Genomic DNA, 18,540 nt, shown 5'->3' with positions numbered 1-18,540 from the left:
TGCGTGGGAGCACGTGGCGGCGAGGCCCGGCCCTGCGGCCGCCGCGGGGCGGGGTCTGGGGCGGGAACCGGGCGGGGGCGGTGTCACGGGCGGGGCGGCGCCGCGGCCGGGGGTGGCGGCTGCTGTGGTCACTTCCTGACCTGCGGGGCGCCCGGGAGGCGGGGTGGAGGCCACACGGAACCGGGAGACTAGACGCGGCCCCAGCGCTGTCCGACGAGCTCCGCTGCACGGAAAGTGTCCAGCGCGTCCCCCGGCTGCTCTGGCCACAGATACGGAAGACGACCTCTCTCCGCATTCATGACCTCTGCGGTTTGGACCTTCCTTGGGTCGTGGGGGCCGGTCTGAGACGTCCCCCGATCCCCAGCATGGACCCATCCAGGTCCGCCGTGGGGGTGGCTGAGCCGAGGCCCCAGTGCCTAGGCTGATTCGGCTGCAGGATCCCAGCCCCTTAAATCCCCCGATGACTTTGAAGGTAACCCCCGTTGCACAGCCTGGAAGGCCAGTGCCCCATCCTAGATGGCCGCCTTACGAGAGAGGTCCTCGGGACTCGGTCCCCGGGCTCCTGCCCACGCTCACAGGCTCGGTGCACAGGTCTCCTCTCAAACCTGCTAGGCTGCACCTGTCCTATGCCTTTGGTTCAACTAATGCCAAATGAACAGTAACCTCCCCACCAGGCAGCACCTCTGTGTAGACTGAGTCAGGCTCAGCTCCTTCAGGAAACACCGATGCAGCCCACCCAGAATCCGTTTGAGAGTCACTTCACTGCAAGGACTTCCCGAGCTACCCTGTGGTTACCATAGGGTAGAGTAAAGGAAACACATCCCCACGCTGGCATTCTGCCAGGGAGACCATACTGCCATATGTGACATAGCTGGGGCACGATTAGAGACAAATAACCTGAGGCATTTGGGCATGCTTAAATTGTGGAGGAGCAGGAGATGTTTCATGGGAAAAGGTGGCATTAGACTGTGGCAGATAATAATAACTACCATTTTTTGAAGACTTGCTATGTGCATTACCTCATGCAGTCTTCTCAGTAATCCTGAAAAGTAGGTGCCATAATTTCTCCCATTTTACAGATAATGAAACTGAGGCTATGAGAGGTGAAATAACTTTCTTAATTTCACACAGATGAGCCCGTTCTTCCATTTGGTTTCCTAAATGTTAGGATTTCAGTGAGTGATAGGGAAGAAGAGAGCCGATGAGTAATCCTTAACAGTTAATGGTTAATGTTTTTTTTTTTTTTTGTCTTTTTCCGTGTCCGGCAACGGATCGCAACCCTCAGTGTTGCCCCCGTACCGGACCAGGACTGGCCACGGGATCGCAACCCTCGGTGTTGCTCCCGCGCCTCGCTCAGCCAGTGAGCAGGAACCGGTCTGTATGTGGGATCCGAACCCTCCACGGGAGCGCAGCCACGCTTCCCAAGCGGCGCACTACAGCAGTGCTCCACTGGGCCGGCCCAATGGTTAATGTTTTAAAAATCACTGATAAAATGAGGCAATACAACGTTGAAAACAGATACAATATCAAATCCATGGGCTCTGGTACTTTAGACTTACTTTACTTACCCTCAGTGTCGCGCCCGCACCGCGACCGGCAACGGGATCGCAACCCTCAGTGTCGCGCCCGCACCGCGCTCAACCAGTGAGCGGACCGGTCTGAGTCCATTCCAATTTATATTCTTAGTTATTCATATGTAAATATGTATGAGTCCATTCTAATTTATATTCTTAGTTATTCATGTTTCATAAAAATGTTTGGTGATATCAATTATAAATTTTGTTTACATGGAAAATTAGTTCATAAGTTCAAAATAGATAAGCTATAACAATGTAAAAATAGCACAATTAGAACTCCGATAACATTGCTTCTCTGTATTATTTCAGAACACTGAGATCAACATTGCTCTACCCATCATAGAAATGAGAATCACTTAGAAACTGTTCTTTTTAGAGAAAATCAGTTACAGTAAAGGGCTAAGAAAAATCAAGTCTCCAGACCTTGATTTATCACTTCTAAGTGTTTTAGAAGGAAGTATCCAAAGAGTTGTAAATAAAGACAAGTGGAAAAAACTTACACAACCCATGATAATTTTTAATCCTTATTAGTATCATTTGAGGTCTTCAACAATTTTGTTTCAATATGAGATCTTCTCTGCAAAAATCACTTCTGAGGAGTTGAACTGTAATGTGTGCTATGAAAAAGCCACTTTTCTGGTATGAGTTCAGCCATGGATTCCCAAGATTTATTTGTGTTAAGAGGCCCTAGCAGGGGATGGCGGTAAATTGTGATTTTCTCTTCTCCACTCTCACTTGGAGCTGACAAAATCCTTTGCCTTGAAGGCTTTACTAAACCATTCATTTTACCCAGAGAAAAAATGTTAGAGGAATAGTCTTTCTTTTTCTTTGATGCTTCCTTTCCTGGGCCATTCCATATTTCAACATTATTTTGTGTCTTCTGTTGAATCTTTTCCTCACCACAAATGCAAGTAATGGGTCTCAAGATCTTTTTCCCTTTTCCAGAAGCACATTTTGATTTAACTGAAATTGTATGAGGTGCCAAGTCCATGCTTTTAGCCCTCTGTAACTTAGCTGTATTCGTGCACATTGCAGAGCTCACTGTATTAGAGCTCTGAGCGCTGTGGTAGTTTAATTTAAGCAAGTATTCCCACAGTGAGGAGCCACTCTTACAACCCTTGGGATATTGCCGGCTCATGCCTTCAGGCCAACATCTCCTGCCCCGGATCCGCTCGATTTCCCTCAGAAGGCTACAAAAGATCAAAAGTTGTCAAGAGTTCATATATACAATATGAATAACCAGAAGCATATTTCTTTTTTAGACATGAAACAGAAACTCACTGCAGGATTCCGTGGACTGACGAATGAGAGGATCCCAGGTAGGTTGCTCGTCTATCAAGTGATCTATACAAATAGCCTACTGCCTCCATCATGACATGATGAGAAGAGTCACTTGTCAATAATTGACCTGCTGGGCATTTGAAAATAAGAATATTGGAATTTTTAAACATTCTTGGCTTCACACATTTTAAAAAGGATAAAAAAAATTTACAAAAGGTGGTAGTGGGGCCGGCCCGGTGGCGCACTGGATAAGTGCGCCGCTTGGGAAGCGCGGTGGCGCTCCCGCCCGAGGGTTCGGATCCCACATGCAGACCGGCTCCCGCTCACTGGCTGAGCGAGGCGCGGGGGCAACACCGAGGGTTGCGATCCCGTTGCCGGTCCCCGGTCCGGTACGGGGGCAACACTGAGGGTTGCGATCCGTTGCCGGACACGGAAAAATGGATCATTACCTATTGTAATATTCTGCCAAAAACATTTAACCTGAGTCTAATCATAAAGAAACAATCATACAGATACAAACCAAAGGACATTGGAGCAGGGAGGGGTGGGTGGAACCTGACTTAACTCTTCAAAATTGTCAATGTTGTGAAAGACAAAACAAGTCTACTTAAATGTTCTAGACTAGAAGACACAACCAAATGCAATGCAAGACCCTCAATAGGATTCTGGATCAAAAAGTAGAGAGATATTGGGCCGGCCTGGTGGCGCACTCTGTAGAGTGTGGCGCTTGGGAGAGCGGCAGCGCTCCCGCCAACGGTTCGGATCCCATGTAGAGACCGGTCCGCTCACTGGTTGAGCGCGGTGCGGGCGCGACACTGAGGGTTGCGATCCCGTTGCCGGTCGCGGTGCGGGCACGACACTGAGGGTTGCGATCCCGTTACCGGTCACAAAAAAGACAAAAAGGAAAAAAAAAGAAAAGTAGAGAGATATAAAGTACATTTATTAGGATACTTGAGGAAATTTGAATATGGACTGTACATTAGATAATAGTCTTATGTGATAGTTAAATTTCCTGGGTTTGATTATTGCGTTGTGGTTATGTAGGGAAACGTGCTTGTACTCAGAAGACTCATGTTAAACTATTTAGAAATAAAAGTGTCATGTTTGCAACTAGATTTCCAATGGTTAAGAAAAATATGTATGAGTCTGTATGTGTATGAAAAAGAGAATGCGAATATGGCAAAATATTAACAACTAGTGAGTATAGGTTAAGGTTATACAGTTGTTCCTTTATACTATCCTTGAAAGTTCTCTGTAGGTTTGAAATTTTTCAAAAAAAAAAAAAATCGAATAAAATGTTAACCAGGTACCACTATCAATAATTTCATTCTCTAAAATTTTTTAAAAGTAAAAAAAAGACGACTAGCCCACGTTAGTTCACTTGGTTAGAGCATGGTGTTGGTAACACCAAGGTTAAGGGTTTAGATCCCCTTACTGGCCAGCCACCAAAAAAAGAAAAAAATAAGTAAAAAAAAAATACTCTTACAATCTAATCTATCATTTGCAAATGATACTCATTTATTCATTTTACCCATTTACAAGACTGTTTTTAAGGGGCTGAATTTATACCATTGATTATAAATGTAAAGAAAGGCAGGTACATGTAGGGCATTGATCTGTTTATGTGACAGAAATTGCTGGGTATGTAAAGACTAAACACACTGACAGATGACCCAGTCAGCATCTCTGTATTAATAATAACAGCAGCAAATATATGTGAGTAATTATCATCCATCAGGACTGTGTAATCCTGTAAAATATAAACTATCGTCACTTGTCTTTTTTTTTTTCATTTATTCTTTTTAACAGAACACACACATGGTTCAAAAGGGAAAATGTATCAAAGTGTAAGGTCATAAAAGTTTCTAGTATATCCTTCTGGAGAATTTTTAGCGCATATTCATTTTATTTGTTTTTTAAAAACGAGAAAACTGAAAGAGGTTAATTAAGTTGCTCTAGTTCATGGTAGAACAATCCTGAGTTGGCCTCATTCCCATGCCCTTGACTGCTTGCTACACTGGGGTGCCTATTCCCCATGCTGGATTGTCCTTCTGAGTATCAGCTCTGGCTTCTGCTCGCTGAGATGTTCTCTCTCTGTAGCTCTGTTTCTTGGGTCATAGCCTATGTCTCATATTGCTTGCAGCTTTTTCTGGAAAGCTGATAGAGAGTTTCAGCTGTTGTCTCTGCTTAGCAATCTGTGGCTATTTTTCTTCATTTTGAATTATTTTCGTGACTCCCTATCATGTTCCCAGTTGCACTAATCTAACTCAACAGAATGCACTTCTGAACTACCCTGTTTGTGATGGCCAAGTTACATTAGCTTTAGCTGGCCTGAAAGGTAGAGAACAACAGAATGTCTCCTGTGGTGGCTATGGTAGAACCCATTTTCAGAGATTCTCTAGAAGCCAATACACAGATCCTGCAGGTGTGACTGATCTGACCAAAGCCTTTTAAGAGGCTCTGACTTGCTGTGGGATTGAGATTTTCACACGAACCAGCTTCCAGTGCCCTTTACACACACCACTTCATGCTCTTGCTCCCTAGACTCCCTTGGCCACACACCTTGACTCTTCAGGCCCTTTCCGCTGGTGACCCATTCTGGACCTGTCCCTATAGATTTGACCTCAGAACCGTCTTGGACACAATCTGATTCTTTCTTTCTGGCAGCAAGCAATCTCCAGGAAAGGACATTCTTGCCTCAGCCCCACCCCTAGTCCACCCCATCTTTCCTGGGAGCTGGTACCAGTTGGGCCAGCCTTTGTCAGTCCTCCCAAACCAAGAAATAGGAAAAACAGAATGGGTTAGTTTAAATTGGAGTGAAGTCACCGAACCTCCTCCCACTTCAAACCTTTGCTCTGGATAGGAAGGGAAACTAACATTTAATTTTATATTCTGTTGATTGTTTTGCATACAACATCTCCTTAAATCTTCAGAATAACCCTATAAGTAGACTTTATTACACCATTTTGGTTGGAAGAAAATTGACACTCAGATAGGTTACATACATACGCCCAGAAAATAGGGCCGGCCCGGTGGCGCACTGGATAGTGCTCCGCTTGGGAAGCGCGGCGGCGCTCCCGCCCGAGGGTTCGGATCCCACATACGGACCGGTTCCCGCTCACTGGCTGAGTGAGGCGCGGGAACAGCACCGAGGGTTGCGATCCCGTTGCCGGTCCCCGGTCCGGTGCGGGGGCAACACTGAGGGTTGTGATCCGTTGCTGGACACGGAAAAAGACAAAAAAGACAAAAAAAAAAAAAAAAAGAAAATAGAACCGGGATTCCAACCCAGATTCCTAGGATCAAAGACCATAACTTCGGGCCGGCCCGGTGGCGCACTGCTACAGTGCGCCGCTTGGGAGCGCGGCGACGCTCCCGCCGGGGGTTCGGATCCCACATACAGACCGGTTCCCGCTCACTGGCTGAGTGAGGTGCGGGCGCAACACCGAGGGTTGCGATCCCGTTGCCAGTCCCCAGTACGGGAGCGACACTGAGGGTTGCGATCCGTTGCCGGACACGAAAAAAGACAAAAGGGGAAAAAAAAAAAAAAAACAAAGACCATAACTTATGGAAGTGGGAAAAGTGAACATTATTCCCCCTGTCACACTGGTTCTGTAGGAGATTTTTCTTAAAAATATAGCTAGGAAGGCACCATCAGTCACCTTTTCCAGGCTGTGCCTCTGGATGGAGCCACACCCACCTTATTTCCAATGGAGTGTGAATTGGGGGTGGGAATATGAGAGAAGGTCCCACCAATTGTCTTGAAAAATCTGTTCCCAGATTTTAAGTAGTAAGTTTTCCTACTCTTCCTACTTTATGTCCAGTGCTTAACATTAAGAAAGTGGTACATTTATTATTTCTTCTGGAAAAAGAAAGCAAGATATTTTATCTAAAGACAGTCCTCTGTCCTTTTAAGTACTCTTCTGAAGCACAACTTTTCTAAAATTTATTCTACTGAAATGTAAGCCTGTTCCTCTTGCTTCATATAATATTTGCTGTCACCTAATAGGTGGATTTTTGCAAGGCAGTCCTGTGTGAGAGATGTTTACTTCCTCCTGGGCCCACCGCAACAACTCAGGCAGTTGTCACCAGGTAACAGTGCAATCTCAGGTTGGCACAGGTCCTCAGTAAGTTTCCCTGAATGAGTCTGAGACTCAGTGGACACTGCCCAACAGTGAACTTCCCCTCTGTGCTGGGAGCAAGTGGGATTAAGAAGCAAGGACAACAACAGCCGATATTGTCTGTCCAGAAGACAGGCTGCAAATTTGTAATGAGGAAGGAGGATTCAGCAGTATCTAAAGGCTCTTTGTTGCAAGTTTATTTTTGTTTGATAATTATGCTGTGTCCAAAGTTTCTTTGTCAGAAATCCTTCAGTTTGAGAAATTAAATTTGTTTACTCATTCTTTCAATAAATACGTGGGTTTATAAACCGATTGGGGAGAGAGCTATCATTGTCCCAAATAAAGTAAAAGGTTGCAATTGGATGTATCCATGGGCCCTCAATTTCTGCCCTAAAGAAAAAAATAAAAGAGGTTGAGGGGTCAACTCGGCTCCACTGAGACCATTGCCTAGCCTGCTCAGAAGGACCTGTTTGCAGCTGTCAAGCAGCGCCCTCTGTTGTCTGCCCCCAGTACTACATGAACTCACTGCACCAATTAAAGGGGCTGGACCTGTGCAGACCCTCACCTTTGTGAAAAGGAAACAGGTTTTTGTCCCTACCACCAAAACTGAAGGTTCCCTGTGACTTCTGTGTTGCTAAACACAATGGTCTGTTCTCGATCTGGTGGTCAGTTCTCAACACTCTCCTTTCTTGGCTTCCATGATTTCGCTGATTCTTAGCCTACCTCTAGGGCCATTCTTCATCTTTTCCTATAACCCTTTTCTCTGCCAACCCTTTAATTATTGGCATTCTCCTAAGTTCTATCTCTTGCTGTCTTCTTGTTTTATATTCTTCTTGGCTCTTTCAACCATTCTACTCGATTGGGCCACCAAGTATATGCTAAGGATTCCCAATTGTTTTCTCCAGTTCAGCCTTCTAGCTCCTTCTACCACCTACTGAATGCCTCCACTCATATAGAAAACTCAAAACCAACATGTCCAAAATGGGCTCATGATGGCTCCCATCCCACCCCCTAATCTGTGCTTCCTATCTTGGAATGGCAACAGCATTACCCACCCAGTTGTGTGGGCCTATGGGATAGCCATAAATTGGGAAATGCCTTTGACTATTCCCTTTCCCTTACCTTCCATATCCAATGAAGCACTGAGTGCTGTCAGATTTACCTACTAAATCTCAAATCCAACCCTTTCTCTCCATTTCTACTATACCTATCTTAGTTTACACAGGAGACTCTCCTGTCTCCCCTCAACCAATCCCATCTTCTATTTGGCCTCAAGAGTCTACTATCTAAAACACAAATCTAGCCAGGTCCCTTAGTGCTGGAAATCCTACAGCAGCTCCCCTGCCAAACGCTTGAGTGTGGTAGACAAGATTTTCCATGCCATAAACTCTGCTGATTCCTCCAACATCACTCCCCAATCTTCCCCATTCTGGAGTTTCACACCACCCTGATTCACCCTGCCTTGCCTTTGTTCATGCTAATCTTTCTTGCTTAAAATACTCTTCCTCAACTTCTTTAAAAAGCAATTGTAAGAACTCACAGCCTAAATCCCTTTTTCTAGGAAGTCTTTCTTGTTGCTTCTTTTATGTGCTTACCCATGCCCTCTCCAATATCATAGTATATATCACATGGGATTGCAGTTATCTTTATGTGCTTGTCTCCCCAACAAGACCAAAAACTCCTAGACCCACAAACAGTGGGAAGGGCTTGGGGTTTGGGGTCAGAGAACTGGATTCCAAGACCTAAGTCTACTACTTATTAGCTGCCAGGTTTTGGGATGTCACTTGCTCTTTGTGAGCCTCAATGATTAAAATATCTTATTCACAGGATTCTCTGATCAAATGTACTCGGGTAAGTCATATGACATATCTATTTCCTCAGCTTTAAAATTAGCTCAGTGATCTCTAGAGTTCCTTCAAATTCTAAGTTTTTTAAGCTTATGAGGGCTATTTGACACTTTCCTGCAAACAATAACATTTACAAATTTCTAACCCATTAAAATGATTAAATCTACACAAGTAAAAAGGAAGCTCTGTTAATACATATGAACTGGCTTACTGCATCAGCCAGAGCCCTCCACTTTCTCTATAAAACATGCCCTCCAATGCCCAGGGCACACTAAATGCCAGCAGCTAGTAGACTCATCTAGGTAATCTAACTATATATATGTGAAATGAAAGGGAGTCGTTTTCTGTGAAAACCAGACTGAATGCTTTGGAAAGACTCAGTGCTAGAAGATGCTAAAAAATTAATTGATGAGTGGGCAAGACAACTATACAAGATCAAGGGGGTGCGGTCTGTGGCTCACTCGGGAGACTGTGGTGCTGATAACACCAAGGCCAAGGGTTCGGATCCCTATATAGGGATGGCTGGTTATCTCACTTGGGAGAGCATGGTGCTGACAACACCAAGTCAAAGGTTAAGGTCCCCTTACCAGTCATCTTTAAAAGAAAAAGATCAAGGGGGAAACAGCAATCTAAGAGGATTCTGCTCACAGACTGCATCATTATTGTTCTCTTCCTGCAGAGCCCAAACCTAGAAATTGTGGGCGATAACATTTTGAGAAAGATGACATCTAATTCCAATCAAAGGACCCATTAAACACAAGAAAAAGAGACCTTGGTTCTACACTAGTTTGGGAAAAGAATGAATATTTATGTCTGAATTAAAATTAAAATGTAAGGTTTGCCCCTTATAACCTGACTTTTGGATTAAGGGACCAACTTGCTATAGATAAGAGGGTTCTAGCTGAGCTGAGCATTTTTAAATTAAATGAAGAGAAGGGGCTGACTCACCCTGCTCAGAGTTTTCACTAAAGCCATGTTTAATTTCTTCCTTCTAAATTTGCCTGAGGGTGGTTGGTTTTTCTTTTTTAAAAGAATCCCAGGGAGAGAGAAGTAACATTATGTTCACCTACCATACTTCATCCAAAATAAGCAATTCAGTACAGAACACTCAGCTTGATATAATGGAATATATGAAAAGCCACATTTCTGTTCTTTTCTCCCACTGAAATGGTTTCTCAAGAGAAAAATTTTAAACACTTATCAAAGAAGGAGAGCAATAAGATTACTCTGAGTCAGAGGTAGCTTAAAACATAAATCACAAAAACCCTCATTTCATAGTCAGGATTCCTACTAAAATCTCTAGAATTAACAGTTTTATTAGATAAAGGTTTGTACTTGAAACTGGATCAAAGTTGAAAAGAGATGAGCAATGTGTATATTAAACCAAAAGAGATTTCATTTACGAATAAGTGCCTCACAAAACTGTGATCATAAGAGGAAACAAAATTTAGGATTTGTTGTCCTCCCACAAATCCATCATTTTAATATGTGCTTACTATAAACTCATGCATTAAAATGTTGTAATTATAATTAAAATTTAATCATCAAAAATTGCTGGAAGTCCACTATTTTCATGCCCCTTGGAAAACTACACTGTATTCTACCTGTTGGTCAAATGCAATAGTAAAAGACTAAGGAAGGTGCCAAGACATACAAGCTAGTAATTATCATCAGTAATCTATAATCTAAAATGAAATCAGAAAAGTCAACCAAAGATTGTTTTCAATAGACTAAAGTACAAGTTAGGTTGTTACTTTTGGTATTGTTAGCCTGAAGCACAGCCATCCTTTTTTTTGGATAAGACAAGGCAAATTGTGTAAATACCTAGAAAAAACCTATTTATCTACTTCTCAGCCTCCCTGCATTGACAGAGCATTTACATACAGCTTGCACTGTTTCTGAGGCTTTGAAGATACAAAGAATAAATAATGAGGTCCCTGCCCTTGGGAGTTCACAGTCTATTTGAGAGGTCAAAATATGCACCTTGGAAAGAAATAAAAAATGAGTGCCATAAAAGTGTCCTTTATGCTCTTTTGTGATTCTGGATTCACAATATTATCTTAGAATCTTATATGAGAAATCTCTTGTGAAGACTGCTAAAGGAATGACTCTAGGTTCCTAAGACTTACCTGCTTTGCAAAAACCTTGCACTGGCCTTCAGTAGCTCATGACAACATCCCAAGTCCTTGATTGGGCCTAGGAACCCTGTGACCCAGGCCCCGACCCCCCTATAAAATCCACTTTGTGTACCCTCCCCCAGCATTGCTTTGTACAGTCTAGTTGCATGGGCCTTTTTAGCTGCTTCCAGCCTCAAAAATCCTGTCCCTGCTGCCTAGAGGACTCTCCTCCGCCCTCTTCACCACTTTATTTAGTGAGCAACTTCTCATCCTGTGGATTCAGTTTCAGCATCACTTCCACAGATGCATCCCTGACCTGTTCCCCTCCATATGACAGATGGAGTTCTCTCCTAGTACCTGTATTTTCCCATGATAGCACTTTCCCCAAGTGTAGTTAAGCCATTGTATAGTTAGTTGTCTAACAACCATCTCTGTAATAACCCTTTGAACAATTGTATGTTTAGTTGTCTGACAGCCTTCTCCTAGTGAAGGCAGTGTTAGTCGCTATCTGTCTCATTCACTGCTATATCCCCAGGAACTGAAGTAGAGATTGTCACCTAACAGGTGCAGTGAATACTTGTTGAATGAAATAATAAAACAATGATTGAAAGAACTATAGGAATACCGGTAATTGACATTCAAATGCCCTTAATAATCAGTACTTGCTTTTCTAAAGTGGGAGGGTAAATCTGAATTAACTAAGGCATTTCCTCCATCATACATTCATTCACTCGGCAAAAGCTAATTGAGCACCTACTATGTGCCAGCCACTGTTCTAAGAGCAGAGTATACAATGGTGGAGAAGACAGATGGAAGGAATCCCTTCTTTTTAGCAAGGGAGACAAAAAACCTCACAAACAAATAAAAATATAATTTTAGATAGGAAAGTACTATGTTACATACTATGAAGAAAACTAAAGCTCAGTGAGGGGACAGAAGGGAGAGGAATAGGGTGGGGGTTAAATTATATAGAATGGACAGGGAATTCTTCACTGTGTTATAGGCAGGCTTTAGACAGCCTTGGTAATTCTGAAAAGTTTTCGAAACAATCTCCTGAATAGAAGAGCCCATTAGAGGATCATTGACCCCCAAGCCTTCTTCAGTCTTAAATCTCCACCTGCCCACGGGACAGAATTTCCTTCAAATCAGCACCCAGCCTCAACTCTCCCACCACTACCTGTTTTCCTATTTCACTCCTGCTCCCACCTACCTCCTCTGTCCTGGGGCTTTCTCCTAGCCCCTTCTGACAGCTCTCCGTTGGTCCTCTCTACATCTTGTTTATTTCTCTTTGTTCTGTGTTCCCTCATCCTAGAAGCATCCCCTTTCTCTGACGATTTACAACCTCTACTTCCCGAAGGGTCCCACCAAGGCGGCTTTCCTTGAAAAATCTCCTGCTGCTGCTCACTGTCTTCCTTTCATTTAAGCATGGAATATTAACTCTGTTGAGGATCTAAAAGAACACAACACCCTTATTTTACAGATGGGACCCAGAGACAGACCTGGGCCAGAGAGGCTGTGACTTGCTGAAGGTCATGCAGCTGATTATGGCCAAGCTAAAACCAAAACCCAGTTCAGTCCCCTCCAGCCAGGCTATGCTTTAAATCCTTAATGTGCTACATTTTTCATTATAGGTTTATTTGCCTCCTAACAACTGATAAGTTGCTAAAAGGAAGGAGATATCTTTTGTTTTTGTAACCTGCAGACACTTAGTACAGTCTTTTGAGCATGGAGAACCTAGTGTCTGTTTGTTACTGCTTCCAGAAAAGACCAACACAGATTTCACCAACTTTAGAGGTATGTTTGAGATGATCTGAATTAAAATATAGGCCACACGGCATTCATGAAAGTCACATTGGAAAACCTAGGGAACCACTTCAAAGTGAGAAGCAGCCCCTCTGCAGAGCACCCAAGGGATCTGCCCCACAAGGGAGACAAGCTACAGACAAAGGAAACAAAGTTTCATATGTGAGACCCCAATGCAAAGTCACGAAGTCAAATGCAAGCAAATGGTTTGCAGTTGAGCTGCCATTCACATGCACAGCCTCCTGCTGTGTGCTTCAAGGAGGGGAAATGGTGGGAGGCTTGTTTTTCTTTATAGGGTGAGTGATTCTGTCAAACTACCCCAGATCCACAAATTAGGCAAGGAAGATAATACAACCTTACAATTTTGTCATGCATTACAATGTATAAAGCACTTAAAACAAAGGCTTGCTGAATAAATACAGTGTAACCATCTGTATACCATGGTTCTTTCCCCCACTCAATGAAAATACACATAACTGTTGACTTAGAGGAGAACTGTTTTGACGACTCATGTTCTGTAACACTTTTACTACACAGGGCCTGTAAAGTAAGGCAAATTATAACTAAAGCCAAAATGTTTCATTATTTTAGTTATACTAAATTTCCATTTATATTATCAGAGCTAGGGCTCAGATGCTCCAAAGCCACCGTACATACTGTGTCACCAGACCCCTCGCACACAGGTCCATGCTAGGTAATTAGGAAAGATTCCAGGAGCTGTTGGCAGATGACATGAGCTCAGTCCTCAGCTTCCTCAGCGGCAGCAGCTTACAGGTCCAGCAGTGGCAGTGGCCTTGCAGAGGGTCCCAGGGGCACTAGCAGCAGCCTCCAGCAGCAGCAGTAGCATCCCGGGGATGGGAGGTGCCATGGATCAGAGCCACTCATCCTTATACATTTTAAGTCCGTAACCCAGGACACCTGGGTGCACATGCACAATTACACTAGACGATAACCAAGGAACACCTGAGCACATATGCCTATTTACATCAAATGCTCAGCAAGATTCTGAACATCTGAGGGGCCCTGACCACTTTTCCTATATTTTCTCAACAGGGCCTAAGACATCTTTAAAAACGATTAATAGTAAGGAGTTCCAACTATATGTGGCTCTGGTTTACATCTTAGTTTATGTTCGAGCAGGCATATTTCCATTTAGATAGAAATTTTCCATTAAAGGTAGGAAAACTAAAAATGCTTCTTACATACTGAAGGACAACTGATTGAAAGGTCTTCATAAGCAGATGACTTTCCCTGTCACCTCTCGTCTTTGTGTGCTGAAGACATGGTCTGCTCCCACCCTTACCCAGGGAAGCAAAAGCATGAGAATCTCACACGAAAGGTTGAATTAACCATGTACCATGTTCCTGTGAGCCAGAAGTGGGCCTCATTCGTGTTAAATGAATAACTCCAATCAACAGCAGGAGATATAAACAACAAATGGTGACAAGAAATGACTCCTTACAGAAAAATACTTGATCCTAACCACACTGCAAATGTGAACTGAAGACATTTTTAAGTAAGCAAAGTATGCAGGTGAAACAAAAGGGAAAAGTCACCTGCTTATAACAGAAATAGATCGGAGCAATTACCTAATTTACAGAAGGTATCGCTGAGGCTGATGTTCAGCTGCTTCCTGACGAGGGAGGACCTGGCCAGTGTGTCTGCATTTTCCTTTATTTTTATCACATGTTTATAATATTCAATTACTTTACTTTGGGATCTAGAAAAGAGAAAATTAAAGTTTTGCATCAGAGAAGCATGGCATGCATTCATTCATTCACTCAATAATCACTGAATACTGGTGCTAGGACTAGGGACCAGAGACGAGTAGGACTAATCCTTGCCCTATTGGAGAGTGAAGCACAGATCTGCTCATGAAAGACAAATGCAAACCTAAGGGTTTGGGACTTTAACATTGAACAGCTTTCATTAAGAGAACATGATCAGGGGCCGGCCCGGTGGCGCACTGGAGAGTGCGCCGCCTGAGAGCGCAGTGGTGCTCCCGCCGAGGGTTCGGATCCCACGTGGAGACCAGTTCCCGCTCACTGGTTGAGCGGGGTGCAGGCGCAACACCGAGGGTTGCAATCCTGTTACCGGTCAGTAAAAAAGACAAAAAGGAAAAAAAAAAGAAAAAAAAAAAAAGAGAGAGAGAACATGATCAAATTCACATTAGAAAATTTGCCTGGGTGGAGGAGGGAAGGATAAACCGAAGCAAGTGAGGCTGTAGGCAGGAGACCAGTTAGTCCAGAGGAAGAAGGATGAACAGCTGAGCTAATGCAGTCACCACGGACACTAAGAGGGTTTGGCTAGGGCTCGATGTAGCACTGGATGTGGTGGTGCTGATGCTGGGCATGTTGCAGGGGTGTCTATATATACGGAAAGCAAAGGAAAATGGTCAGGGCTCCTCAGATGATCAGAATCTTGCTGAGCATTTGATGTAAATATGCACATGTGCACCCAGGTGTCCTGGGTTATGGACTTACGTATAAAGGACAAGTGGCTCTGATCCACAGGGCCCCCCGGCCCCTGGGATTCCCCCAGGGGGGCCACAGGGAGGCTGCTACTGCTGCTGGAAGCTGTTGCTGCCAGGGCCCCCAGGACCCTCCGGGAGGCCACTGCCACTGCTGCTGGATCTGCTGTAAGCTACTGCTGCTGCTCTAACTGCTACTGCTGCTGAGCACTGAGCTCAGGTCATCTGCCAACGGTTCCTGGGATCTTTCCCAATCACCTAGCATGGACCTGCATGTGAGGGGTCTGGTGACCCAGTCTGTACAATGGGTTTGTAAGGGTCTGAGCCCTAGCCCCGACAATATAAATGGAAACTTAGTATAATTAAAATAATGAAACATTTTGGCTTTAGTTATGAATTGATTTAACAATACAACTGGCTACAAAGGTGGGAGTCCGAAAATAGCCCCAGCCATACAATTAGAGTAGCTCTGGCGCTACCTATTGCTGTAACTCAACACTATAGGTGCACTAGAGTGACATGGCTAAGAGCTCAAGCTCTACAGTCATCAGACGTGGTAACAGGTCACAGTGGTTAGACACACAGGCTCTTCAATCAGACTTCCAGGTGCTAACCCTGGCCCTACCACTTAAAAGCTGGGCAAGCATCTTAACCTTCTAAGCCTCAGCTTTCTCATGTTCCAAATGGGGATAACAGAGTTACTGTGAGGATTAAATGAGAAAATGCATGTAAAGTGTTTAGCACAGTGACTGATGATAAATATCATGAAGATGTATCAGGAAGATGATGCCACCATGGTGTCTACCCTGGGTGTGACAGGAGAAGCAGCATTTTGTCAGGGAGTAAGTGGTGGAGGTGTTCAGTCTTGAGCAGGTTGACTCTGGAAAGCCAGTGGAACACCCAAATGGAGACGCCCAGTGGAAAGATGGATGCACGTGTCTGTGCTGATGATAGGGTCTGAGAAGAAGATGGGGACGAGAAGCCATCACCTTATGGAGTGATGGCTGAAGCCCTAAGCATGGGTGAGGTTGAGGTGCTAAGACTAAGACAAGCATAGAGCCCAAGAACTGAACCCTAGAGAACACCCACATTTGGGCAAGAGGCAGGGAGAGGAAGAGGAACCCACAAAAGAAACTGAGAAGGCAGAGTCAGAGAGGACTGAGGAAGGCACCTCCGAAACCAGGGGACCATAGTCTCAGGAAGGGAGTGATCAACGCTGTCAAATACTTCAGAGAAGAGTGTCAACAAGATAAAAAGTACAAAGGGACATTTTGGGGATGTCCCTGATGACTTCCACAGGAGTGGACAAAATGGAATTGGGTAGGGGTGGCAGTGTAAAGGACAGTAAATGGGAGGCGAGGAGGTAAAGAAACTTAGCTGTGAAGAAAAGCTACTGATGAAAGGGTAGCTACTGATGAATGACTAAACAGTTGAAAACAGTAGACAATTACTTCAATGAGTACGTATCACTGCTTTTAAGACATTTTGTTCATTCTTCTCTGTCTTTTTTTTTTTAACTTTTAATTTTTTAATTTGACCTCATTTGTACAGCCCTGCCCACCCCCATCCTACAAGACCCTCAGGATCCCAGGGGTCATTTCTGTAGTACATGACAGCTGTCGTGAGGGTCTCTGGCCACCAGGACAAAGGATCTACACATGTTTGGGAGGTGAGCTGAGTTACAAAACAAAATGTCTCCTGGTCTTAACCAATGTGGAAGATGCAGTCACCTAAGGACAACCTTCAGTGAGGAAAAAGGCTTCTCCATGGTTTCAGAAGGTTGACCATTGACAGTGAGGCCTGGGAAGAAGGCACCCATGTATGGTCAGGTCCTCCGGCATGGAGGCCATCCCTGTGGAATGGCCCAGCAGTGTGAAGTGTCTTGTGACTCCTGCCCTGCCGGCTCTGGATGTGTGGTGGGCAGCCTGGCAGGAGAGATGACCCAATCAGTGTGCTGCGTGTTCAGCTTTTTCTCTTACAAGGCAAGGGTTCTACCGTCAAGCTTTTTGCTTCTCTAAAGAAAGTCCTGTTCTCTCTCACAGTGCTGGTCTTAGGATGAGTGAGAGGACGATTCTGTGGTATCAAGTGCCTCAATAATCACCTGCCAGGGAGCAAAATCATAATACTAATAACTCGTTGAATTCTTTTAGTATGTGCCAGGCATTCTGCTAAACTCTTTACATATAGGATCTTTTAATCCTCCCAATAATCTTGTGAGGAAGATATTATTACTATTCTCGTTTTACCATGAGAATATTCCTTTGGAATGCAACACAGTCAGCGTCCTGACAAACACACCATGACAGAGCTCTCAGGCAGGGTGAGTCCCCCAGGTTTCTGAGAAGGGCTGGACCCTGTATATGGAACCCCAGACCTCCCTGCCACTGGTGGGGTTTTTGGTTTTGGGAGAAGAGACACATTACTTGAAACATCTCATAAAAGCTTACTTTTCATTATCACTTAGTGAAAAAAATAGTAAATCTGCTAAAAATTCCATAATTTCTCCGATTAGCATGTTTTTATTGCCAAACAAACTTCTCCTGATATTTAAGCACTCTAGAAATTTCATTTTTGCAAGAGAAGTGTTTCCCGCAACGAACCTGAAAATAAAACACATATGGGTTATTTACTGGGCATGATAACTGTTGGCCACAGTCACTGTGCTATCAAGAATAATTCTCGGGCCGGCCCGGTGGCGCACTGGATGGTGCGCCGCTTGGGAGGCGCGGCGGCGCTCCCGTCCGAGGGTTCGGATCCCATGTACAGACCGGTTCCCGCTCACTGGCTGAGCGAGGCGCGGGAGCAGCACCGAGGCTTGCAATCCCGTTGCCAGTCCCCGGTCCGGTACGGGGGCAACACTGAGGGTTGCGATCCGTTGCCAGACACGGAAAAAAGATAAAAGACAAAAAAATTTAAAAAAATAAATAAATAAATAAATCTTGACTCTGTCACTAATTAGCTCTGTGACCTTGAGCAAGTAACCCTTTTTTGAGCCTCAGTTTACTTATATATAAACAAGATATAAAACCTACCTCATAAGGTGGATTTGGGATTAAATGACATAACCAAAATGTAAACCTTCCAGGACAGAGCTTGGAACATAGATGGCACACAAAAATATTACTTTCCCCTTTCTTTCTATGCCCTCTACACCTCATTTCCTCCTAGTGCTCAGTACAAGAACAAAATGCCCTATGGATGCTCACTTGATTCTATGAATTCTATGATTCTAGAATGACTATGCTATTGGGCCAGCCTGTGTCTCACTTGGAAGAGTGCGGTACTGATAACACCAAGGCCACGGGTTCGGATCCTATATAGGGATGG

The 18,540-nt window shown here is 44.1% G+C and overlaps 1 protein-coding gene and 1 long non-coding RNA gene across 2 annotated transcripts in view; one reads left to right on the top strand and one right to left on the bottom strand.

Moving 5' to 3' along the window:
* The first annotated feature begins 204 nt into the window (after window positions 1–204).
* On the top strand, window positions 205–7,288 carry LOC103588568. The gene is made up of 3 exons (XR_550324.1): window positions 205–472; window positions 2,840–2,896; window positions 6,865–7,288. It is a non-coding gene; the product is annotated as an uncharacterized LOC103588568 (long non-coding RNA).
* The window catches only part of LOC103588569 (tetratricopeptide repeat protein GNN-like), a 61,267-nt gene continuing 44,821 nt past the window's right edge, over window positions 2,095–18,540 (bottom strand). Inside the window, 4 exon segments of the mRNA XM_008570282.1 lie at window positions 2,095–2,767; window positions 2,859–2,988; window positions 14,333–14,463; window positions 17,661–17,813. Of these exon segments, the coding sequence (XP_008568504.1) occupies window positions 2,095–2,767; window positions 2,859–2,988; window positions 14,333–14,463; window positions 17,661–17,813 (1,087 nt within the window).

Source organism: Galeopterus variegatus, unplaced genomic scaffold, assembly GCF_000696425.1.
Source record: "Galeopterus variegatus unplaced genomic scaffold, G_variegatus-3.0.2 Scaffold588, whole genome shotgun sequence".
NCBI lineage: Eukaryota > Metazoa > Chordata > Mammalia > Dermoptera > Cynocephalidae > Galeopterus > Galeopterus variegatus.
Note: the sequence above shows the minus strand (reverse complement) of the source record. Positions and strands in the feature narration are given on the sequence as shown.